General features: G+C 45.8%; 2 protein-coding genes across 2 annotated transcripts in view; one reads left to right on the forward strand and one right to left on the reverse strand.

The window, feature by feature from the left end:
- Window positions 1-27319, reverse strand: part of LOC136607684 (zinc finger protein 271-like) — a 521708-nt gene that overhangs the window by 296599 nt on the left and 197790 nt on the right. The gene's annotated exons all lie outside the window — the stretch shown is intronic.
- LOC136607917 (oocyte zinc finger protein XlCOF7.1-like) lies at window positions 21225-26117 on the forward strand. The gene is made up of 3 exons (XM_066589072.1): window positions 21225-21698; window positions 21782-21905; window positions 24267-26117. The coding sequence occupies exons 1-3, from the start codon at window positions 21525-21527 to the stop codon at window positions 25829-25831; spliced, it is 1863 nt and encodes a 620-aa protein (XP_066445169.1). The 5' UTR covers window positions 21225-21524; the 3' UTR covers window positions 25832-26117.

Raw genomic sequence — 27319 nt, forward strand, 5'->3', positions numbered from 1 at the left:
ACGAGGACGCTAGCAACGGAGCAGGTAAGTATAAAACTTTTGATAACTTCTGTATGGCTCATAATTAATGCACAATGTACATTACAAAGTGCATTAATATGGCCATACAGAAGTGTATAGACCCACTTGCTGCCGCGGGACAACCCCTTTAACTCTAGAGCGGGGCAAGGCTATCATCATAAAAGTGATCGATTTGCCTGTCCACCACTATCCCAAGGGAAGTCATCTTATCCACCCAAAGCAACTGGAGAGGGTCAGCGAGGCCGCTGCCAGGGTAACCACCAGCACAGGGTTCTAATCCCAGATAACTTTAATACATTTCCAGTTTATCAAAAATAGAGAGTGGAGATGTTAACGAGGATTCTAGATCTGGTAAGAAAAGAAGACTGCTGTCAGCATTACTGATGGAGACATACAGACCTGAATCTCAAGCCATAGTGAATAAGGCTGCAGGTAGCACATGCTCTTAACCCCTTAATGACATGGCCCTTTTTTTTTTCATTTTCGTTTTTTGCTCCCCCCCCCTTAAAAAAATTGTAACTCTTTTATTTATCCATCAATGTAGCTGTATGAGGGCTTGTTTTTTGTCGGCCGAGTTGTAATTTTCAATGGGGCTATTTAAAGTACCATATAAGGTACTGAAAAACATTTTAAAAATTCTAAGTGGAGTAAAATGAAAAAAAAAAAAGACATTCCGACATCTTTCAGTGTGTTTTGTTTTTACGGCATACAAACTGTAACAAAAGCGACATGATAACTTTATTCTATGGGTCAGTACGATTACTGATACCAAACTTGTATAGTTTTTTTTACTATACTACTCTTTTTTTTTTCACAGACATTTTTTTTCAATTATTTTCTGCGGTCATCTTGTGCGCGCAATAAGTTTTTAATTATTCTGTCAACGTAGTTCAGCGAGGGCTCAGTTTTTGCGGGATGTCCTGTAGTTTACGTTAGTACTAATTTGGAATTCATACGACTTTTTGATTGCTTTTTATTGCGTTTTTTCTCGGAGACAGGGTGACTGAAAAAGTGCACTTCTGGTTTTCTTTTTTTTTTTTTTTTTGGTTGACGTTCACCGTGCAGGGTAAATAATGTACTACTTTGGAAGATCGGACTTTTTTGGACACGGCGATACCAAATACGTATTTTTATTTTATGATTTAGATTTTTTAATTGTAGATATCGCAAAAAAAAGGGGGTGATTTAAACTTTTATTACTTTTTTTTCTTTTTACAATTAAAAAAACTTTATTGATCTTTTTTTACTTTACTTTTAAGACCTCCAGTCTATCAAGCCACCCCACGGGGGGGGTTTGATAGGCAGTCTGCTTAGGCAGCCCTGGGGCCTTTCAGAAGGCCCCCAGCTGCCATGACACCTGCGCGGCTCTCCCGATCTCACCGCAGGGGGGTCGTACGGGACCCCCGAACATTGTTCAGGGGATTTAAATGCCGCTGTCAGAATTAACAGCGGCATTTAAAGGGTTAATAGCTGCTATTCCCCTCGGGTGTCAGCTGTAATAAACAGCTGACGGCCGCGCTCCAGGACGTAAACTGCACAAATATGTGGCGATTGGTCATGACACTGGCTGTAGGGGAATTATATAGAACTTGCACAAACTTTACAAAAGTTGACTCAAACTCGAAAGAAGTCATTATTGTCTACAGATACCTCAACTCCACCGAGTCAGGCTTTATCCTGGTCAATGAATACAAGAGTAGGCTTCCCTCTTAAAGTGACCCCCAGGCTTAGACTCTAAACAAAGATGGCCGCAGCAACTTCTCTGACTACTTGACACGCTGTGTATTAGTATCCATCATTACTCTAAGATACTACATGCTGCTTTCGTTAACCAGGGCTGCCATCATGAGCAGTTCTGGGCAGTCACAGCAGCACATAGTCTTCAGGCCCTTCTACACGGAACGATTATCGCTCAAAAAGCATTCAAACAGCAAAAGTGAGCGATCATCGGTGTAAACGCGGCCAACGGTCGAACCACAAGGAGTAAATCATTCGCTTTTCGGCAATCGTTCATGTTATGCAGACAAAAAGATCATTGTTGGCTCATTTACCGATCATTTGTTTTAAATACTGATCGTTCAGTCGTTCTCCGTCATTTATACAGCGAATATTAACGACTGAATGATTTCTCATTTGCCTCTAGAAACTTGTTGACGGAGCGAACAAACGAACATCTGAGATACCCCGAGGTAGATACTCTATATAACACCAATGATCTTCAATTTTTTTTTGTCTCCTCTGCAAACAGTACAGGAGCTCCGCCCCCCTTATATACTGATCACATGGTGGTGACATCATCACAGGTCCCTCAGCCACCACTTCTTAAATCAGTTCCAGCAACCTGATTGGTTGTTTGGGTTGTCTGTCTCACAATTCCAATCTCTGGCCCGAACATGTCAGCTGCACCTCAAGAACCTCACAAGAATCCGCTCTTTTCTCACTGTGGACACACTAAAACACTCACTGTTGGCCTCATCCACTCACAGCTCGATTATTGCAACTCGCTGCTGATCAGCCTCCCCTGCACCAGACTCTACCCTTTCCAATCCATCCTGAATGCGGCAGCCAGGCTCATATTCCTGTCCAGCCGCTACTCGGACGCCTCTGCCCTGTGCCGGTCACTGCACTGGCTGCCCGTTAAATACAGAATTCAATTTAAACTTGCCACCTTCATCCACAAAGCCCTCCACAGTGCAGCGCCCCCTATATCGCTTCCCTCATCTCAATCCATCACCCAGCCCGGGCTCTCCGCTCTGCTAACGAAACCAGATTGAGCTCCCCTTTAATTCGAACTTCTCATTCCTGCCTCCAAGACTTCTCCAGAGCAGCACCGGTCCTCTGGAACGCACCACCAAAGGCTACCCGAGCAATCCAGGACTCGCAGAACTTCAGGCGTGCTCTAAAAGCACACCTCTTCAGGGAGGCATACGGCATTCCCTAAACAAACCTCTCTGTACTCCGCCTGATAACATGCTCCCTGACCCACTGACTGCAATCCCTGCTAGCCATCATAAACCACTCCTGCAGTCATACTGTTTCTGCCGTCACACGGCTAAATGTTGTGTATGTGTATAACATCGCTCACTGTCCACCTCACCATACCGTGCACATCTCCAGCCCCTTTACCTTCTGTATCCCCCCATTACTTGCAGTATGTACGCTCGTTGGAGCAGGACCCTCACCCCTATTGTTTCCATCAACTGATTACTGTGTAACTGTGGTTCTGTAATGTTTGTACTTTTGTCTTTCTGTATCCCCCGTCTATGTAAGCGCTGCGGAATATGTTGGCGCTATACAAATAAAGTTTATTATTATTAATAATTCCAGCAACCTGATTGATAAATAGGGCCGAAGTGCTGATGAAGATGTAAATACACCCTCCTCACTGCTGAGCTTCGCCCCCTTAAATACTGATAACTAGAGATGAGCGAACACCAAAATGTTCGGGTGTTCGTTATTCGGAACGAACTTCCCGCGATGCTCGAGGGTTCGTTTCGAACAACGAACCCCATTGAAGTCAATGGGCGACCAGAGCATTTTTGTATTTCGCCGATGCTCGCTAAGGTTTTCATGTGTGAAAATCTGGGCAATTCAAGAAAGTGATGGGAATGACACAGAAACGGATAGGGCAGGCGAGGGGCTACATGCTGGGCTGCATCTCAAGTTCACAGGTCCCACTATCAAGCCACAATACCGGCAAGAGTGGGCCCCCCCCCCCCCTCCCAACAACTTTTACTTCTGAAAAGCCCTCATTAGCATGGCATACCTTTGCTAAGCACCACACTAGCTACAACAAAGCACAATCACTGCCTGGATGACACTCCGCTGCCACTTCTCCTGGGTTACATGCTGACCAACCGCCCCCCCTCCCCCCCACAGCGCACACCAAAGTGTCCCTGCGCAGCCTTCAGCTGCCCTCATGCCACGCCACACTCATGTCTATTTAGAAGTGCGTCTGCCATGAGGAGGAACCGCAGGCACACACTGCAGAGGGTTGGCACGGCTAGGCAGCGACCCTCTTTAAAAGTGGCGGGGCGATAGCCCACAATGCTGTACAGAAGCAATGAGAAATAGAATCCTGTGCCACCGCCATCAGGAGCTGCACACGTGGGCATAGCAATGGGGAACCTATGTGCCACACACTATTCATTCTGTCTAGGTGTCTGCATGCCCCGGTTAGACTGGGCTTTTTAATTCATAGACACAGGCAGGTACAACTCCCTATTGTGAAGTCCCTGTGGACCGACAGCATGGGTGGGTGCCAGGAAGCCACCGGCGGTACATAGAAATATCCCATTGCATTGCCCAACACAGCTGAGGTAGTAATGTCGTGCATAATGCAGGTGGGCTTCGGCCCACACTGCATGCCCCAGTCAGACTGGGGTTCTTTACAAGTGTACAGATGTATTAAAAACTCCGTGAGCACCTACAGCATGGGTGGCTCCCTGGAACCCACCGGCGGTACACAAAAATATCCCATTGCATTGCCCAACACAGCTGAGGTAGTAATGTCGTGCATAATGCAGGTGGGCTTCGGCCCACACTGCATGCCCCAGTCAGACTGGGGTTCTTTAGAAGTGGACACATGTAGGTTACACTCCCTGTGGACCCACTGCCTGGGTGGGTGCCAGGAAGCCACCGGCGGTACATAGAAATATCCCATTGCATTGCCCAACACAGCTGAGGTAGTAATGTTGTGTGTAATACAGGTGGGCTTCGGCCCACACTGCATGCCCCAGTCAGACTGGGGTTCTTTAGAAGTGGACACATGTAGGTTACACTCCCTGTGGACCCACTGCCTGGGTGGGTGCCAGGAAGCCACCGGCGGTACATAGAAATATCCCATTGCATTGCCCAACACAGCTGAGGTAGTAATGTCGTGCGTAATACAGGTGGGCTTCGGCCCACACTGCATGCCCCTGTCAGACTGGGGTTCTTTACAAAGTGTACAGATGTATTAAAAACTCCGTGTGCACCTACAGCATGGGTGGCTCCCTGGAACCCACCGGCGGTACACAAAAATATCCCATTGCATTGCCCAACACAGCTGAGGTAGTAATGTCGTGCATAATGCAGGTGGGCTTCGGCCCACACTGCATGCCCCAGTCAGACTGGGGTTCTTTACAAGTGTACAGATGTATTAAAAACTCCGTGTGCACCTACAGCATGGGTGGCTCCCTGGAACCCACCGGCGGTACACAAAAATATCCCATTGCATTGCCCAACACAGCTGAGGTAACGTCAGCTGGAATGCAGGTGGGCTAAAAATTAATTTGATTACACTGTAGGCGAGGGCCCACAAAAATTGCTGTATCAACAGTACTAATGTACATCCCAAAAATTGGCCATGGCCAGCCAAGAGGGCAGGTGAAACCCATTAATCGCTTTGGTTAATGTGGCTTAAGTGGTAACTAGGCCTGGAGGCAGCCCAGTGTAACGAAAAATTGGTTCAAGTTACAGTTCCAACGCTTTTAAGCGCATTGAAACTTATAAAAATTGTTCAGAAAAATTATTTGAGTGAGCCTTGTGGCCCTAAGAAAAATTGCCCGTTCAGTGTGATTACGTGAGGTTTCAGGAGGAGGAGCAGGAGGAGGAGGAGGAATATTAGACACAGATTGATGAAGCAGAAATGTCCCCGTTTTGGATGGTGAGAGAGAACGTAGCTTCCATCCGCGGGTGCAGCCTACGTATTGCTTACGTATCGCTGCTGTCCGCTGGTGGAGAACAGAAGTCTGGGGAAATCCAGCCTTTGTTCATCTTGATGAGTGTTAGCCTGTCGGCACTGTCGGTTGACAAGCGGCTACGCTTATCTGTGATGATTCCCCCAGCCGCACTAAACACCCTCTCCGACAAGACGCTAGCCGCAGGACAAGCAAGCACCTCCAGGGCATACAGCGCTAGTTCAGGCCACGTGTCCAGCTTCGACACCCAGTAGTTGTAGGGGGCAGAGGCGTCACCAAGGATGGTCGTGCGATCCGCTACGTACTCCCTCACCATCCTTTTACAGTGCTCCCGCCGACTCAGCCGTGACTGGGGAGCGGTGACACAGTCTTGGTGGGGAGCCATAAAGCTGGCCAGGCCCTTAAAGACTGTTGCACTGCCTGGGATGTACATGCTGCTCGATCTACGCACATCCCCTGCTACCTTGCCCTCGGTACTGCGCCTTCTGCCACTAGCGCTGTCGGCTGGGAATTTTACCATCAGCTTGTCCGCAAGGGTCCTGTGGTATAGCAACACTCTCGAACCCCTTTCCTCTTCGGGAATCAGAGTGGGCAGGTTCTCCTTATACCGTGGATCGAGCAGTGTGTACACCCAGTAATCCGTCGTGGCCAGAATGCGTGCAACGCGAGGGTCACGAGAAAGGCATCCTAACATGAAGTCAGCCATGTGTGCCAGGGTACCTGTACGCAGCACATGGCTGTCTTCACTAGGAAGATCACTTTCAGGATCCTCCTCCTCCTCCTCCTCCTCCTCCTCCTCAGGCCATACACGCTGAAAGGATGACAGGCAATCAGCCGGTGTACCGTCAGCAGCGGCCCAAGCTGTCTCTTTCCCCTCCTCCTCATCCTCCTCATGCTCCTCCTCCTGTACGCGCTGAGAAATAGACAGGAGGGTGCCCTAACTATCCAGCGGCATACTGTCTTCCCCCGCCCCCGTTTCCGAGCGCAAAGCAGCTGCCTTTATGGTTTTGCAGGGAATTTCTCAAGATGCATAGCAGAGGAATGGTGACGCTAATGATTGTAGCATCGCCGCTCACCACCTGGGTAGACTCCTCAAAATTACCAAGGACATGGCAGATGTCTGCCAACCAGGCCCACTCTTCTGAAAGGAATTGAGGAGGCTGACTCCCACTGCGCCGCCCATGTTGGAGTTGGTATTCGACTATAGCTCTACGTTGTTCATAGAGCCTGGCCAACATGTGGAGCGTAGAGTTCCACCGTGTGGGCACGTCGCACAGCAGTCGGTGCACTGGCAGCTTAAAGTGATGTTGCAGGGTGCGCAGGGTGGCAGCGTCCGTGTGGGACTTGCGAAAATGTGCGCAGAGCCGGCGCGCCTTTACTAGCAGGTCTGACAAGCGTGGGTAGCTTTTCAGAAAGCGCTGAACCACCAAATTAAAGACGTGGGCCAGGCATGGCACGTGCGTGAGGCTGCCGAGCTGCAGAGCCGCCACCAGGTTACGGCCGTTGTCACACACGACCATGCCCGGTTGGAGGCTCAGCGGCGCAAGCCAGTGGTCGGCCTGCTGTGTCAGACCCTGCAGCAGTTCGTGGGCCGTGTGCCTCTTATCGCCTAAGCTGAGTAGTTTCAGCACGGCCTGCTGACGCTTGCCCACCTCTGTGCTGCCACACCGCGCGACACCGACTGCTGGCGACATGCTGCTGCTTACAGATCTTGATTGCGAGACAGAGGAGGAGGAGGAGGAGGAGGAGGGTGCTTTAGTGGAGGAAGCATACACCTCCGCAGATACCACCACCGAGCTGGGGCCCGCAATTCTGGGGGTGGGTAGGACATGAGCGGTCCCAGGCTCTGACTCTGTCCCAGCCTCCACTAAATTCACCCAATGTGCCGTCAGGGAGATGTAGTGGCCCTGCCCGCCTGTGCTTGTCCACGTGTCCGTAGTTAAGTGGACCGTGGCAGTAACCGCGTTGGTGAGGGCGCGTACAATGTTGCGGGAGACGTGGTCGTGCAGGGCTGGGACGGCACATCGGGAAAAGTAGTGGCGACTGGGAACTGAGTAGCGCGGGGCCGCCGCCTCCATGATACTTTTGAAGGACTCCGTTTCCACAACCCTATACGGCAGCATCTCAAGGCTGATGAATTTTGCTATGCGGACGGTTAACGTTTGAGCGTGCGGGTGCGTGGCGGCGTACTTGCGCTTGCGCTCCAACAGTTGCGCAAGCGACGGCTGGACGGTGCGCTGAACTACACTGCTGGATGGGGCCGAGGACAGCGGAGGTGAGGGTGTGGGTGCAGGCCAGGAGACGGTAGTGCCTGTGTCCTGAGAGGGGGGTTGCATCTCAGTGGCAGGTTGGGGCACAGGGGGAGAGGCAGGGGTGCAAACCGGAGGCGCTGAACGGCCTTCGTCCCACCTTGCGGGGTGCTTGGCCATCATATGTCTGCGCATGGTGGTGGTGGTGAGGCTGTTGGTGTTGGCTCCCCGGCTGAGCTTTGCGCGACAAAGGTTGCACACCACTGTTCGTCGGTCGTCAGGCGTCTCTGTGAAAAACTGCCAGACCTTAGAGCACCTCGGCCTCTGCAGGGTGGCATGGCGCGAGGGGGCGCTTTGGGAAACACTTGGTGGATTATTCGGTCTGGCCCTGCCTCTACCCCTGGCCACCGCACTGCCTCTTGCAACCTGCCCTGCTGATGCCCTTGACTCCCCCTCTGAAGACCTGTCCTCCTGAGTAAGCGTTGCACACCAGGTGGGGTCAGTCACCTCATCGTCCTGCTGCTCTTCCTCCGAATCCTCTGTGCGCTGCTCCCTCGGACTTACTGCCCTTACTACTACCTCACTGCAAGACAACTGTGTCTGATCGTCATCGTCCTCCTCACCCACAGAAAGTTGTTGAGACAGTTGGCGGAAGTCCCCAGCCTCTTCCCCCGGACCCCGGGAACTTTCGAATGGTTGGGCATCAGTGACGATAAACTCCTCTGGTGGGAGAGGAACCGCTGCTGCCCAATCTAAGCAGGGGCCCGAGAACAGTTCCTGGGAGTGTTCCCGCTCCTGAGCAGGTGTTATTGTAGTGGAGTGAGGAGGCTGGGAGGAAGGAGGAGCAGCAGACAGAGGATTCGGATTGGCAGCAGTGGACGGCGCAGAACTGCGGGTAGACGATAGGTTGCTCGAAGCACTTTCTGCCATCCAGGACAGGACCTGCTCACACTGCTCATTTTCTAATAACCGTCTCCCGCGTGGACCCATTAATTGGGCGATGAATGTGGGGACACCAGAAACGTGCCTCTCTCCTAATCGCGCAGCAGTCGGCTGCGACACACCTGGATCAGGAGCTTGGCCTGTGCCCACACCCTGACTTGGCGCTCCGCGTCCTCGGCCGCGTCCACGTCCTCTAGGCCTACCCCTACCCCTCAGCATGCTGTATTACCAGTGATTTGATTTCACAGGCAGCTAATAAATTGGCGCAAGACTGCAGGCCAAATATAATTTTTTCCCTTTTTTGAAAACGAAAGGCCCCACTGCCTCTAGTGAATGAATAATCTAAGTTTAATAACTGTGCTGTTTTCCTGCTAATGTGTCACAGAACGTGAGGGTAGCAGAGTTATTAACTGTGGCAGAGCAGGTATTTTTTTTCCCAATTAAGGAAAGCAAATGGCGAAGCCAGGAGTAAAACGTAGCTGGGTGCGTCTGATTTTTACAGGTTGCACACGCAGCCGACACGTGTCCACCGCCCTTAGGACGGACAGAGGCAGGACAAATAGAATTATTTTCACTTGTTTTACAAGCAAAAGGCAGCACTGCGTATATTCAATGAATAATAACTGTGTTGTGGCCCTGCCTATACAATTCTTTCCCTGCAGTATCAATGGAGGGTGGAATGCTCTGCAGAGGCGATTTTGAGAAGCAAAAAAAAATGCAGCACAGCTAACAGCAGCCTGGACAGTACTGCACACGGATAAATATGGCCCTAGAAAGGACCGTTGAGGTTCTTGAAGGCTACACTCACTCCTAACACTCTCCCTGCCTATGCAACACTTCTGTCCCTAATGCCAGGTGCAACGCTCTGCAGAGCCGATTTTGAGGGAAAAAAAATTGCCACTGCTAACAGCAGCCAACACACAGCTATCAGTGGCCCTAATAAGGACCTTTGGGGGTTCTTGAAGCCTACACTAACTACCAATTCTTTCCCTACAGCAGCTCCGGTACAAACAGCACTGTCCCTCATCTAACTCACACGGCATCTGAGGCGAGCCGTGGGAGTGGCCGACTTTTATGTTCGGGTGACACCTGATCTTCCCAGCCACTCACTGCAGGGGGGTGGTATAGGGCTTGAACGTCACAGGGGGAAGTTGTAATGCCTTCCCTGTCTTTCAATTGGCCAAAAAAAGCGCGCTAACGTCTCAGGGAAGGAAGTGAAAGTAACCAGAACACCGCATGGTGTTCGTTACGAATAACGAACATCCCGAACACCCTAATATTCGCACGAATATCAAGCTCGGAAGAACACGTTCGCTCATCTCTACTGATAACCTAGTGGCAACATCATCACAGGTCCTTCAGCCACTTCCCCTCCTCACTGCTGAGCTTCGGCCCCTTATATACTGATCACATGGTGGTGACATCATCACAGGTCCTTCAGCCACCACTTCTCCTCCTCACTGCTGAGCTCCGCCCCCTTAAATACTGACCACATGACGGTGACATCATCACAGATCCTTCAGCCACTTCTTCCCTTCACTTCTGAGTTTCGGCCCCTTATATACTGATCACATGGTGGTGACATCAACACAGATCCTTCAGCCACAACCTATCCTCCTTACTGCTGAGCTTCGGCACCTTATATACTGATCACATGGTGGTGACATCATCACAGGTCCTGGTCACGCTGTTGTGTTGTTCTCTCAGGTAATTTACGTGAGGAGGATTTAGTTGCTTGTCTTTTGGTAACCTAGTATGTAAGGCTGAAAAAAGCCCTCTGTCCATCCAGCTCAGCCTATTGGCCCCCAATGCTGATCCAGAGGAAGGCAGTAGGAGATAAAAAGTAGCTTATTTCCATGGTAATGAAGTTCTTAAGGCCCATTTACACGAGCAGATATATCTTAGCGTAGGCTTATGTAAGAAACACATTCATTATTACTACAACTCTTGTATGGTAGAGCGAGCGCACAGCAATCTGAACAGACAGTGCTAGAACCACGGAGAGGGGGAGTATAACAAATACATCTCCCGGCTGCTTATCACCCCTCCTAATGGCACCAGAACTAAGTTTATGCTGCTGCAGGCAGGTGACGGGTTCATTTAAAGGAGCTTTGCTAAATCAGACTCTTAGGACTCCTTACTGGGGTTTATTGGCGCTCGCAATTCACAGAGAATAAAGCCCACTGCTATCAATGGGTTCTCAACATGCTCTATGCTTGTAAGCAGTCTATGGGGGTGCGCAAATGCTCAAGCAATATGCAAAGAGATGCGCAGGATGCTGCACAATAGAAAAGAACATATCTGAAAATCAATAGACTAAATAGTCATTTAAATCGTTGAGTCCCATGTGGAAAAAAAACCATACCCCGCGAGTGCAAAGTACATCGATACGCGTGCAACATAGACTCGTTCGTAGCACAAATACATGGCGCTGTATAGCGTCCATCTGTGCATACGCCCGTGTGAAGCCACCCTTATGGTGCATCCACAGGATGTCTGATAGATGTAGGTTCCATGTCGGAAACCCGCACTTATTTCAAAAAACTGCCCGTCCTCCTCAACCCCATTCTGGCTCCCCTCCGCTGCCTGAGATTATGGAATCAGCTGCCCCGCCTGTTCTACACGGACTCTGTAACTCTCTTAGAGGTGAAAGGGAATTGCGTAAACCGCATAGCACAGTGAACTGCCGGAAGTACCAGAACCCTCCAGTTTATCCAGTTCTCTCGTATTCTCATCCAATGCAGTCCTTCTCCCGAATGACCCACCAAGGATGGACAAAGAAAGAAATGATGTTACCATAAGAATATTAAACTTCACCCTGGAGATCATCTACCTGCTGACTGGGGAGGTAAGCTTTTCTATATTTCTATAATACTTATTGTATTATAAAGGAGAACAAAATAACTGAACAGCAGAAAATGTGAAGATCGGCCACCAATATGGTCAGTTCTGTATGGTGTGAACCAATGAGCCAATAGTGATGTTGTAGGAGCAATGAGAATGGGAAGTAGGCTCCTTGTAATGAGGAGTGAAGAACAGCCAGGAGCCAGCAGGATCAGGATGGAGTTTTTTTTTAGATTTGATTTTTGCTATTAGTTTGACATCTACATAGAACCAGTGATGATTAACCGCAGGAGGAGAGCAAATGATTCATCTACTCTGCCCTTAAACACTCTTTGTAAAAAAAAATCCAGCCCCTAGATGAATTGTCGTTTTTCTTCAAAACTTGGCATGCAGTTCCATCTCAGACAGATTTGTAAATGATGAGAGTTGTGGTGATTAGATGAACGGTCTTGTCACCGGAGGCCCTAAAAGTGGTTCCCCCCTTGGCCTATAAGAGGCTCTCGGAGGCTCCTTGTGTGCAGTGACCTCTTCTTCCGCTTGTGTAGAGCTTGTTGGCCACTAGATGCCTCTACAACGCAGAGAAGAGATTTCACCCCGTTACAAGTGTCTGAGAGGGGCGCATTATTAGACTGCAAGAAGCTGGATGATCATATCAAAGAATTGCTGCCACCTGGGCCGTTCTGACCAGACGATTTGGAGGTGTTGGCATCTGTGGATGAGCGAGGGCACACAAGACGACCAGGCTCAGGACATCCCCTACAGACCACCAGTAGAGAAGATCGTCTGACAAGCACAAGAAACTCCAGTTGTTTCGTTGTCCACCATCTAGAGAAGGTGACACCATCGTTACACCCCTGAGTCTGTCAGAACCATTTCCAGGTGCTTTGCTGAAGGACATTTGTTCTCACGGTGCCCCGTATTTGTTCTGTCTTTGACACTCACCGGTCCTCGCTATTTGCAGTGGTGTAAAAAACGACAAAACTGGATGCTACAGAGTGGAAACAGCTTGTCTTTAGTGACAAATCCAGGTTTCGTTTGGACACTTTTCAGAAACCTTTTATGTGTCAGAGAGACATATCAAAAGCTTTAATCAGTGATGGTCCCACTGCTCAGATCCTTGCTGATCGCTAGAATGTGAGGTCTGCAGTGCTCACCCCAGCGCTGTTCCCTCTCAGCTATCTTGGCTGCTTTTTGGGTCATCCTAGCAGATGATGTGAAGACTGAGGGGTACAGCAGCACTCACCAACCATATAGGGGGACCCTTCCAAAGGAAATTGCTGCTCGCCTGAAAAAGGGATTGAATCCACAGGAATCCCAATGTATCAAATCCAAAAAGAAGCAGGGTCAGGCAGCAGATTAGGTGCTTAAAGGTTTTAATGCATAAGCATCAGTTATAAACACCTCATAGCCATAAAAATAGCGACGTTTCGACCCTATATAAAGCGGGTCTTTGTCAAGCCTACAACAACTTAAAACAGAGTGCCATATATATACACACCCACCAATCACCGTGAACAGACATTAACATAAGTGATAACATAAGTATACAGCAGGTGTGGGACCTGTCATGAGCACTGAATTTCAATCAATGAGAGACCTTGAGAGTAAATCATCCGCATCAGCACATGTCAGGAAATAACGGGTAGTAGACAAAAGGGGCTTATTCACATATCATATAAATCTGAACTTACTATATAGTGAATCTGCGATCGGCAGGTCACCCAGCAACCATTGAAACAAACGGCCGTGTATTCCCATATTCTGAGCATGCGCGAGAACAGCTAGTCTCGCGGGACTCCCACGTCATCGATGACGTAAGTCAGCCAGCGAAAAAAATTTTTTTGAACGGAGTTCGCAATGCTGCGCAAGCGCATAGGCTTCGCAACGGGAATTCCGAAATCCTTACATAGTATCATCAATGAGCTTATTGCATGCGTGCAATAGGCACATACAAAAAAAAAACAAGATACCGGTGTGGCTGTAATAACCAAAGAAGGGGCTTTTGTTCATAGCCATCATACGGATTACAAGTGTATCTATAACGTCTGTGATTCAACAATGTTGTTTTAAAGGTGCAGTAACATTGCATCAGAAAACGAAATGTTCCAATAGCGGAATCTGAGGTATTAGTACACTTTATCCTGATAGAGTAAAAAGCACTGTCCGCATGTGTTTTTGAACTAAATGATCACATGATGTGTGTCAGATAAAGACTAATGCAATTAACAGAGTGTCTGGAGTTTAGATATAAATATTACCCAGGTAATTGAATGACTCCACGGACTTTTAGTAATTTAGTAAGTATAAGACAGCCCCTCAAAAGGAGGAAGTATTGAGATATCACAACCACAACCACTCCAAGTTGAATGCTCAGAAAAACAATTTATTATTTTACAATTTGGCCCAATAGAGGGAATTTTTACGTATATAGTAGCGCAAAATTTATGAATATATGAGAATCTCAAAGGAAGGGGGACATCCCCGGTATCACAATCCAATTGGTTGGGTAGCAGTAAACCCATGGGAACTTTTAAATGCCATGATTGCGCAGCATGCCCTTTCATTCTGAAGAGCAATACATTTGTTAGTGCCAGTACGAAAAAATCCTATACCAACAGATGCTTCATCAACTGTCGGTCCAAAAACATCATCTATATGGCCTCCTGTACCTGCCCGATGAACTATATCGGCAAGACGCTGCAACAATTTCGTAGACGCATATTAGGCCATATAGGGAATATCTGTCGGGGAGAATCAACCCCCTTAGCAGATCATATTAAGACAGTCCATGGAGGAGATGAAAATGCCATAAGATTCCAAGGGATCGAAATGATACGCACGAATATAAGAAGAGGCCATATCGACAAAAGACTCCTACAAAAGGAGGCATCTTGGATTTTTCGTCTGGACACTCTGACTCCTAAAGGCCTCAATGCCACTTTAAATTTTAATTGTTTTCTTTAAATTCTATACATGTACAAGCGAAGCTGTCCCATTTGAGCAAAAACTACCTGAATTAGGGACAAGACGCTACTTTCACTGACGTGATACTAAACGGTTCTTTTTTTTAATCACTATGAAATCTTGATCCTGATTTGTATCTATCGGATATATCGGGACCATCCCTACCACATTTAAATGCAACCGTCATCATTCTGATGTGCATGATGGTAGAGATCTCACTCGAGCCCTCTTCAACGATCTACCTGCATCATTAATGCATCTTTACATCTCAACATCAGCAACAAATACCAATGAATTATTTTCTTTCTATGTGTAGGACATTAATCTCTTATCATCAAAGAAACCAATCACCTCTATTTTAAGGTGTGGTTTCTTTCTAAATATATACGGATCATCTTTTTCCTTCCATTGGGGTTAGTCTCAACTATACAATCTCCCCGCTTCCTGGTCTAAAAAGCTAATAAGCAGATGATTCCAAAGACGCCAATTGAGGCGATAACGAAATCGGCCTGATTTACAGAATGATAGTATATATGCACGCTCAGCCTTCACATATCCTATCTACTCGGCTGACATACCCTATAAATCAGGGCAATAAGTGCCTCATAAGCTCCAAACTTCTCTCCCTCTTTGTGTATTAATAAAATACACTTCCACTCTGGATGAGGAAGAGGTGTTTATGTCTTATGCATGAACAAAACAACCATAGGTATTGCAATAATAGACGGACTACATCTATATATATTATGCATGACTGGAGGATGAGCCCCCAGGCATGCTCCTCCAATAATGTGCCTTTACGCTTAACGATGTGCCCTCCAATAATGTGCCCGTACGCGTAACGATGTGCCCTCCAATAATGTGCCCTTACGCGTAATACACTTCCACTCTGGATGAGAAAGAGGTGTTTGTCTTATGCATGAACAAAACAACCATAGGTATTGCAGTAATAGACGGACTACATCTATATACATTATGCATGACTGGAGGATGAGCCCCCTCCAATAATGTGCCCTTACGCGTAACGACTACATCTACATACATTATGTATGATTGGAGGATAAGCCCCCAGGCACGCCTCTTCAATAGTGTGCTCGTATATGCAACGAAAGTATTTTTGAATACAGTCATCCTTCTAAATACAGCTCAGATTCCGGAGCACGATGCGATACATTACCTTGCATACAAGACTGCAGGTGATGTGGAACATGAGTGAGTCATATATTCATACACAACATATGACATTTGAGGACACACCCCTGGAGCACATCCCTCTATAGTTGTATCCCTATGCATAACGACAGCGCTTCCAAAATACGGCCATTCAGTTTGAACAAAGAGTGGGCGGGACGCGATGACTCCACCCACAGCATCATACGGTCACGCCCCAAGCCGGAATCTAGTAACATCTGATCCGGCTGCGACGTGAAGGATGCGACGTTATGACGTCACACGCTTGCGTTCCACTGTGGAACGCGGAAGTCCCGTCCCGATGGTCGCTAGAACGGCACCCTGTGCGTACCCCTAGGACGATCGGAGGCGAAATCTATAGCCCGATCCATTCCTAGAAGAACGTGTATATACCTAGGAAGGAATAAACTAAGGTAACCATCCAGCTTAAAAGAGACCTGTGTATACTAATGATAGACACACACCCTGTCCCCTAGGATTGACTAGCTAATTGACAGGACGACCCACTGGGAGGAGTTATAGATATATAACCCAGACCTACACACATGGACTTCAGATGCCTACAGCTCACCATCAGAGCTGCAGGTGCTGCTGGAGATCACTCCTGGCACTCCTCTTGCCCTGCTCTATACCTTCTGTCTCGCTCTATAAGCTATTACAGCTAATTCTGCCTTACTGAATGCAAGCCTTATAGCCAGTTTAAAATGCTTTTTGCCATTGTGGCAGTTACTAGTAGGTCTTAGCCTGAAGTGGGGCTGTATATCCTGCATGCTATCACTGTGCTGGGCTAATAGGTGTTTAACCTGACAGTCATTTTTCCAAGAGCCAAGGTCTCTTGGTGTTAACCCTACGAAAATCACCAAGGATCTTGAGACACGATTGGAGGTGGACAAAATTCTGGCTATTTTGCACATGCATCGTCGCCGTGTATAATACACGATGCACAGTTACTTTACTCTATCTTAGAGTTACACTATCTAATGCGAATACGGCATTCAGTTGCGAGGCAATAGGATCCAGTTGAATAGCTGTCTGGACCTTATAGGTTTCAAGCATACGTAGGATTCACTCTACAGATAGAATCCAAGCGCAATTTATAAATGAGGCAATTTTGAGGAATCTAGGAATCTCTTTATTGAAAAGTGACAGGCACATTTTAGCCATCGTTTTGGTGATCATTTCTGATAGAAAACTCTCTCCTACTTCTCTAGGGGCGTATTGTTGCCCAGCTCCTGACGAACTATCGGCTATCCCGATAGGGAAACGCGTAGAGCAAAAACAAATGAGAGTCAAAAATGATATGAATACAGTGTAAACAATGCACGAAATGATACAGTGTAAACAATACACCAAACGACACTGATTTGAATACCATACTAAAAATCATACGAGTCCTTATAAATAAAAGGGCTGTCTGGTTCGCACTAAAAAACAATCGCCATCTCAAGGGGATGCGAATCATAACAGCTCAAGTACTAAATACTTACCTTGATAGTGAACCATCTTATATAAGTGACTCCTGAGGACCTCTGGAGGGCTACACGGAAACTGTAGATATACTCCACCCTCCCTTACCCCCCCATAAGATCCTCCCTTTTTATGTTAACTGTTTGTCCTGTCACTATATGTTCTATGTGACTGTTTTTTTGTTGGTAGGCTTTGACTTTTTAAATTAATTACTAATAAAATTTATTCTTTTTAACTCTATATCTGTGAGGGGGACATCCCCCAATCAAAATTGTATAGGGTCAAACATTGGTAGAAACAATCAGGTTTCAAGGTCCACTTTACATTCAGAGATCCACCTGCAACACAAAACACAGCAATTAGGGTGCTGATCAGGTACAAGCAACATTACAGTGTTATTGGAAAGAGAATGTATTATACTCAAGATTCAAACCGCGGGGAGCCAAAGTATCGAGAGTATGTATCCAAAAGGCTTCTTTTTTCTTGAGAGACTTAAAGGGGTTGTCTCGCGGCAGCAAGTGGGGTTATACACTTCTGTATGGCCATATTAATGCACTTTGTAATGTACATCGTGCATTAAATATGAGCCATACAGAAGTTATTCCACTTACCTGCTCCGTTGCTAGCGTCCTCGTCTCCATGGTTCCGTCTAAATTCGCCGGCAGCTTGCTTTTTTAGACGCGCTTGCGCAGTCCGGTCTTCTCCATTCAGCACGAGCCGCTTCAGTGTGCTCCCCGCTACAGCTCTTCTGCGCATGCGCAGACGAGCTGTCACTGCTCGGGAGCGCGCTGGAGCGGCCATTCTGTACCTTCCTCTGTTAGAGGAAGGTGCAGAGCTGCCGAGCTGTCCGGAGAAGCCGCCCAGCTGTCCCGCCGTCCAGCTGTCCTGGTAAGTGATGGGCCGGGGGGGCTGCCACTGCGATGGGGGGGCTGTCGCTGCGCCGGGGGAACTAGCGCTGGGCCGGGGGGGGGCTGTCGCTGCGCCGGGGGAACTAGCGCTGAGCCGGGGGGGGGCTGTCGCTGCGCCGGGGGAACTAGCGCTGGGCCGGGGGGGGGCTGTCGCTGGGCCGGGGGGGGGCTGTCGCTGCGCCGGGGGAACTAGCGCTGGGCCGGGGGGGGCTGTCGCTGCGCCGGGGGAACTAGCGCTGGGCCGGGGGGGCTGGCGCTGGGCCGGGGGGGGCTGCGCCGGTTACCTTCTGCCTGGCGGTGGGTGACAGGTCGGCCGTGTTCACTCCAGGGGTCCGGTCGGCGGCTGCGGGGCGTCTGCTTGCCATGGAGACACAGCTGGTAGCGTCTCGGGAGCGCGCACGTTGGGCTACAGCAAGCGATGCGAAAAGAGCTGGCGGCCATCTTGGGAAAAAGTTTTATAAGTTGCTGAAACGCTGGAACGGTAAGTAGAAACCAGCTAGGAAAGTCATTTACAGGGGTAATTAGTAATGTATGTTTAATTAGGGGGACTGGGCAAAAAAAAAAATTCACTGCTTCCTCGAGACATCTCCTTTAATGCGGTCTCCACCGCGAATATTGACAGGGACATGATCTATAACTTTAAACTTAGATGTGGTGGCTGATGTGGTGGCCAGCATGTAGGAAGTGTTTCGGAATGGGTAACTGTACGCTTTCCGTGCGTATGGTGCTTTTGTGTTTGGTGATTCTCGAACGAATCTCCTGGATTGTTTCACCGACATAATAAAGCCCACAGGGGCATGATATTAAGTATACCACAAAGTTGGATTTGCACGAATACCGATGTCTGATCTGATAGGTTTTACCAGTCCTGGGGTGGTTGAAAGTGCTGCCCCTGCTCATATTGCCACAACAGGTGCAATTAAGACAGGGGAAGTTGCCCATTTTAGTGGGAAAGAAAACACGTTGTGTTAAAGAAGTTGTGTCAGGTAAGTATGACTGGACCAACTGGTCCTTCAAATTCCGATCACGGCGATAGGCCATAAGGGGAAAGTTCTTAAACTCAGGAATGTCAGGACTGCCTCTCGATAACAATGGCCAGTATCTACAAATTATTTTTGCTATATAATTGCTACAAGGACTGCAAGTAGACACAAACGGGATCCTGGATGTAGTAATAGCAGCCCTATCCTTAGCCTGTAGTAAATCATTACGTGAAACCTGTCTGGCTTTATCTACCAATGGTACAATTAGTTTAGCAGGGTAACCTCTGGATAAAAATTTAGAACACATCTGGTCTAAGCGAACGTCAATTTTATCATCATTCACAATGCGTCTAACTCGTAACATTTGGCTCCATGGTAAAGATTCCAGTGTCCTTTTGGGGTGAAAACTGCTGAATAACAATAAATTGTTTCTATCAGTAGTTTTGACAAAGATGTCTGTGTCAAGTAGATTATCCTTTTTAGAAATTAATACATCCAAAAATTGCAGTTCGGAATAAGACCACGCCATTGTAAATTTGAGTTCTGGGAGGATCTCGTTCAATTCATTATGGAAGTTTGTTAATTACATCTCTGAGCCCTCCCAAATCATAAAAATGTCGTCTATATACCTCCACCATCCGCGTACATGTCGCCAGGATGGGGAGGTATATATTCGAGACTTCTCAATAAAGTTCATAAATATAACGGCGTATGTCGGGGCCACGTTAGAACCCATTGCCGTTCCGCAGCATTGGCGGTAAAAAAACGTTATCGAACAGAAAAAAATTATTAATTAGGATAAATTCCAATAGGGACAAAACGAACTGGATCGTCTTATTGGCCCAATTAGAGTTACAAAGATGGTCTCATACAGCCTCCAACCCTTTATTGTGTGCAATAATAGTGTATAATGAGACCACGTCCAAGGTCACTAGAATTGTTTTCTCATTAGTCGTAATTGTCTTGATCTTATTCAAAAAATCGCCAGTGTCACGAATATATGATTGTGCGTTTACCGCAAAATCCCTTAAGATCCGATCCAGAAAACGGGCTATGTTGCTAAAGAGCGAGTCCCTCCCGGAGATAATAGGTCTACCGGGGGGATTTTCCAAATCCTTATGGATTTTAGGCAAAGTGTATATCGTAGGTGTAATAGGGTAAAGGACTAGCAAAAAATCCGCAAGTTGTTGATCAATGATGCAATCACTAATCCTAGCAGATGATGACAGCCTGCGTAGAAGCCTATAGCAGCATAAACCTCCATGTGGGCCGTCTTCAGATGCCAAGAGGAGCCTAAAAGCAGCGAAGACAGAGGAGGGGATATAGGGATCTGGTGAGCAGTGGGAACCCCATGATGAAAACTTTTGACATGTCTTTCTAACATGTGAAAAGTTACTGAAAAGTGTAGTTACTCTTTAATGAAACCTGTAAAAGGGGTCGTCCAAGGTTTTCATTTCAGAATGCAACACACACCTGTTCACAAACCAAATTTACAGTAAGTTCACGGCTTCCAATAACACCCTTTTATCACTCCGCCACCACTCCCATGATCTGTGATGTCACCGGGTCTCCTGGCCCCAGTGATGTTCCGTGTACAGGTCACATGGACTTGTAATAGATTGTCCCAGCAATGTATATGGGACATCACTGATGACATTCTATTATGGGGCATTGGCTGCAGTGATCATGTGGGTATACAACCCATCACTGCTGTAACTAGTGTAAAAAGTGACCTACCGGGAGGGTGAAGGTGGTGGCACTGTAACAGCAAACAATGTATAAGGTAAGTACTTTTAAAAAAACATAATTTCATACAATTTTCTCCCACTACCACCAATGTTTAAGAAATCCAACAACCCCTTTAGCTTATGTAGATAAAGGTTTCGATCATGTGTGATTCCTTCAGCTATATGAATGCAAAGGATATTTTTACAGTATATATCCATTCACAGGAAAGGTGATAAAAGTCTGATTAATGCGGATCTCACCAACACTGGGGACCCCAGTGATCTTTAAAAGGGGGATCCTGAGTCCCTGTCTCATCCTCTTTGTTCCCTTTGTAGTGAGGAGGGACTTCCAGAGATAACCCAGCACCTTGTACTCATGCTATCTCTGGCAGCTTTACTGAAATGCATAAAGCAATAGTGCATTAATGCTCAATTGCTATATGTCTCACCAGACCTCTATACAGTGGGATCACAATCTCCCGCGTTCTACTGAGGGAGGAATACTGGGTTCAGTTCTCTTCGTGTCTCTCTCCATATCCAGGATTATATGATGGTGAAGAAGACATCGGGTGACGGTACGACTCCCAACAGCCATCTCCATGAGTCAGGAGGATGGAGCAGGAGCCAGAGCCCCATCACAGAGGCTCCTTCTCACTTACCGATACATGAGCAGAAGATCCTAGAACTCACCAACAAGATCACTGAGCTGCTGACTGGAGAGGTGACACTGCTGGGAATGCTGGGAAATTATACAGTAACAGCACTAGAGGGGTCTGGGTAATGACGGTATCATTGTGTTGTCAGGTTCCTATAAGGTGTCAGGATGTCTCTATCTATTTCTCCATGGAGGAGTGGGAGTATTTAGAAGAACACAAGGATCTGCACAAGGATGTCATGTCGGAGAACCACCCGCCTCCAATATCACAAGGTAAGGAGACTGTTTCCCATGACCATGGGCACACGTAGGCAATAGCAACCATGTTAAAGACTTAAAGGGAACCTGTCACCTTCAACGGCATCATCAACTAAGAATAAGATAAAATAATTGCATAGAACATATATGAAAATATAAAAGGTATATTTATAAAATACATATAACATAGAAATATAAGATACATAGGAGACATAAAAGTGCATAAAGAAAATAAGATAAATGGAAAAATTTAAATAAAAGACTCATAAGAGAAATTTTGAAAAAAAATATTGACATGAAAATAGTTTAACTGTAAATGAATTGAAAATATTTAAAGTAAAATGTTCATGAAAATTAAGATAAAATATATTCTATGTGGTTGCGACATAGTAACCTAGTATGTTAGGCCGAATGAAGACAATGTCCATCTAGTTTAGCCTGTTTCAACCCTTGTTGATCCAGAGGAAGGCAAAACCCCCAAGAGGCAGAAGCCAATTAGCCCATTCGGGGGAAAATTCCTTCCCGACTCCATAATGCAGTCAGAATAATCCCTGGATCAACCTTTAATAGTACCTACCTGACTGTAAGGCCCAGATCAACAACCTGCTGGTCACCTAATGTCTATATCCTGTAATATTAAAATTAGGCTGTTATATAAATGGACTTGAATTTGATCATAAAATATGAGAATAAGAAATATATATATATTAAGAAGGTTTTAGTGAAAAGCATGATAAAAAATGGGGGATTTATAGCCGAGGAACCTTAAAAAATGGGGAGGGAGCGGGGGAGAACCAGGAGAATTTCAATGTTGGGGAATGTATTTGTAATAAAAAAGTATTTTCAAACTTCTTTGCTTTAATTCCTGAAAAAACTGTAAGGTTAAAATATGCACTACACCCCTATATGAGTGCCTAAAGCGATCTAGTTATAAAATGGGGTCATTTGTGAGTGTCTCCTATCATTTTGCCTCTACTACTGTTTAATGGGGCTTGAAACATTATCAAGAATTGTGCTCTGAAAGCCACCGAGATAAGCTGCAAGAGAGAGAAAAGCGGTGGGGGGGGGGGGGGGGGGGTAAGAAGTGGAAATACAGAAGCAGAGAGAGAGAGAAGTGGTGAGAGAAAAGCAGCGAGAGAGAAGCGGAGAGACAGAAGTGTAGAGAGAAAGAGAGAGATGTAGCAAGACAAAGAGAAGTGGGAATACAAAGAGAGAAGCATCGAGAGAGAAATAGTGAGAGAGAAATGGTGAGAAAGAGAGAAGCGGTGAGTGAGAAAGAAGGATAAAAGCATCGAGAAAGAGAGGCAGCAAGATTGAGCGAGACAGAAGTGGCGAGAGAGAAGCAGCAAGACAGACAGAAAGAGAAAGCGGCAAAAGAGAAGCTGTGAGATTAAAAGAAAGAGAGAGAAGCGGCAAGATAGAAAGAAGTGGCAAAGGCGAGAGAAACGCCTCCGAAAAGGGGGAGAGAGGAGTTGCGAGAGAGAGAAGTTGCAAGAGAAAGAGAAGTGGCGAGACAGAGAGAGAAGCTGCAAGACAGAGAGAAGTGGCAAGACAGAGAGAGAAAAGCTGTAATAGAGAGAGAAAAACGGATGGAGAGAGAAGTGGAAATACAGAAGCGCGTAGAGAGAAGCAAAGAGAGAGGGGAGAGAGAGAAAAATGGTGTGAAAGAGAGAAGAATCAAGAGAGAGAGAAGCAGAGAGTGAAAAGTGTAGAGAGTAAGAGAGAAGCTGCAATAGAGACAGAGAAGCGGCAATAGAGGGAGAGAATATGCGAGACAGAGAGAGAAGCATCGAGAGTAGCGTGTGAGAAGCGCTGAGAGAGAAAGGAAAGCAGTGAGTGAGAAAGAGAGATCAAAGCGTCGAGAGAGAGTGGCAGCAAGATTGAGAAAGACAGCAGTCGCGCACGCGAGAGAAGTGGTGAGACAAAGAGAAATCAGCAAAAGAAACAGCAAGATTAAAAGAGAGAGAGAAGTGATAAAAGTGAGAGAAGCAGCAAGAGAGAGAGAGTGAAACAACGAGAGAGAGAGGTGGTGAGGCAGAGACAGAAGCCACAAGAAACAGAGTGAGAATCGGTGAGAAAGAGAGAGAAGCAGTGAGAGAGACATATCTACTCTAAATACATGACACTGAATAATCAGCTAACGAAGCAGATTTAGAAGTTCACAACGATAATTTTTCCTAAGATTATATGCTTGTATGACGAACATCAGGTCATTCTAATGATATTAATTTGTATACATTTGCAGTTTAAAAAAAAAATATTACAAAATAAATTTTAATCCTAGCAGAAAATCCCAGTGAGAACTTTGAGGGAAACTTTATGTCTTCGTTAAATTGTAAAGTAGAAGATAAAGATGTCGTGTATCTTTCCATACAGATCTATCATATGATTCCAATAAGAAATCTGATGGAAACTTCGTGTCATCCCTCAATCCTAAAGCAGAAGATATCATATATCATTCTTCAGAAGAGAACGTCATTAACCTTATTGTATATCCAGAATTTGGAAGTACAGATCTATCATGTGATCCCCCTAATCACAAGGAACCTTCTACTAATCAGTCACAAAATTTTACCACAAGTACGGATCAGAAAATGCTTGTTGAATGTGGAAAACAACGTACGAACAGCTCAGGTCATTTAAAAAACACAGAAGAGAAGCAGTATTCATGTTCAGATGAAACATTCGGGAAACATTTTCCATATAAAGCAAGTCTACATACTAGTAGACATAACACAAGTCACACAGGAAAGAAGCCATACTCATGTTCAGAATGTGGGAAATGTTTTAAAAATAAATCACTTCTTGTTAGACATTACAAAACTCACACAGGCGTGAAGCCACACTCATGTTCAGAATGCGGAAAATGTTTTTCTAATAGATCAGATCTTACTCGACATATAAGAAGTCACACAGGAGAGAAGCCATTCCCATGTCCAGAATGTGGGAAATGTTTTAAAGACAAATCCAATCTTGCTAGACATGTGAGAATTCACACAGGGAATAAGCCATACTCCTGTTTAGAATGTGGGAAAGGTTTTCCAGATAAATCGGATCTTGTTAAACATCAGAGAGTTCACACAGGAGAGAAGCCATTTCCATGTTCAGAATGTGGGAAATGTTTCGTGATCAAATCATATCTTGTTAAACATCTGAGAATTCACACAGGAGAGAAGCCATTTTCATGTTCAGAATGTGGGAAATGTTTCACTACTAATGGCAAACGTATGGATCATCAGAGACGTCACTTAGCAAAGAAGCCGTTTTTGTGTTCAAAATGTGGGAAATGTTTTATACAGAAATCAAATCTTGCTAGACATGTGAAAATTCATACAGCGAATAAGCCATACTCCTGTTTAGAATGTGGGAAAGGTTTTACAGCTAAATCGGATCTTGTTAAACATCAGAAAATTCACACAGGAGAGAAGCCATTTCCATGCACAGAATGTGGGAAATGTTTTGTGTTGAAATCAAATCTTGTTAAACATCAGAGATTTCACACAGGAGAGAAGCCATATTCATGTTCAGAATGTGGAAAATGTTTCGCTACTAATGGCAATCGTAGGAATCATGAGAGACGTCACTCAAGAGAGAAACCGTTCCCATGTTCAGAATGTGGGAAATGTTTTAGGATGAAATCAAATCTTGTTAAACATCAGAGAATTCACACAGGAGAGAAGCCATTTTCATGTTCAGAATGTGGGAAATGTTTTATGACGAAATCAAATCTTGTTAAACATCAGAGAATTCACACAGGAGACAAGCCATTTTCATGTTCAGAATGTGGGAAATGTTTTATGACGAAATCAAATCTTGTTAGACATGAGAAACTTCACACAGAAGAGAAGACGTTCTCATGTTCAGAATGTGGGAAATGTTTTATGATGAAATCAGATCTTGTTAAACATCAAAGATGTCACTCAGAGGAGAAGCCGATTTGATGTTTAAGATGTGGAAAATGTTTTACTAAGAAAATAATTTAAAAAAATCATAAGTGAATTCACATAGAGAAGAACTCATATTCTTGTTTGGAATCTGGGAGATGTGAAGAAAGCCTTTTAATACATCAGTTTATTCACAGACCTCGTCAGTAACAGTCAGGAAAAGAGTTTATTTTTTGTGTGAAATTAGCCTGCATCTAACAATCAAAATAATAGTTACCTGAGGTCAACTGTGAATGGGATCCATATGAAAAAGTATTGTGGATATAAGGAATAAAAGAAAAGGAGCCTGATATAAGTTGATCTGATTTCTAGTCATAGGTCCTACAACGGCAATATGCCAAACGTTTAAAAAAAAATAATAATATAGTGACACAGGGATAATTAGTGATGTGTTGCTTATCAACCAGTGGCATAGTGGTGCTTACTAAAGACAGCTACTTTTTTGAATCAAAGGGTCATGCAACTTTTGAAAACTAATCAGACTGAATGACTTGTACATCAATTTGCATATTAGAGCTTATGTATAAGTATATACAGGGTGTCCCATTCACTGTTGGCCCCTAAAAATCAGATATAACTCCAAGACTAATTAACATATTTTACTCAAATTTGGTCAAAACATACCAGATGATTGGTGGGGGTCACCTGATCATAGACTTCAACTTTAGCATTATGGGGGTGTCTCTCGGAAACCTTGTATGATGAGTCTACCAGTTTGATCTAGGGTTCAAATATCAGGAGGTTTGGGAAGAAGGGAGACCATGAGCACTGCTGCCAGAAATACCGTAAATAATTGGACTAAGTACTCTTGTGAGGGTATATATATATATTGCCATATGTGTTTTTTATGCTTTTATACCTGTATGCAAGTTTTATTCAATTCCAAATGAAAAAAACTTTAATACTTCGCCTTACATCAGATATGCCAAGGTTTTGCAAGAGATGTCCTAGAAGTTCAGAGAAGATACCGAACCAGACGCAAGGACGCATGTACTTGGCCAATTTCCCAGAAGCGCTGGAACAAGATATCAAGATGTTCAAATGTACATGACTGTTATATGATTTTCACTGTCTCAGTCCGCAAATCCGGACTGCCCATATATGGTTATAAGCCCATCACCCCTTAGTGGTGATGGGGCAGAGGGTATAAGATCTCATGTAATCTGTAATAAAGTGCGCAGTTTTTTCTCCCGTGTGAGGAGCTAGACCAGACTCCTGTGTGTGGTGTCTCTTCTTACGGCCGGCAACGGGGCAAGTGGGGTGGGCCCGATTGGTGTTGCACTTAGAATTTTAACCCTCATAAATGGCGCAACCAACTGGGGCGGTAAAATCGGAGCTTACAGCGCAATTCACCCGGATCCACGCTACTGAGAAACCGTCCTACTGCAAACTGAGCCTGATCAACTCACTTAGAACTCCAGGTAAGACAAACATATATTTATGTTGTGTTTTACGCTGAGAGTCTTGCAGCAGGACTGACTATCT

This window comes from Eleutherodactylus coqui, chromosome 1 (genome assembly GCF_035609145.1).
Source record: "Eleutherodactylus coqui strain aEleCoq1 chromosome 1, aEleCoq1.hap1, whole genome shotgun sequence".
NCBI lineage: Eukaryota > Metazoa > Chordata > Amphibia > Anura > Eleutherodactylidae > Eleutherodactylus > Eleutherodactylus coqui.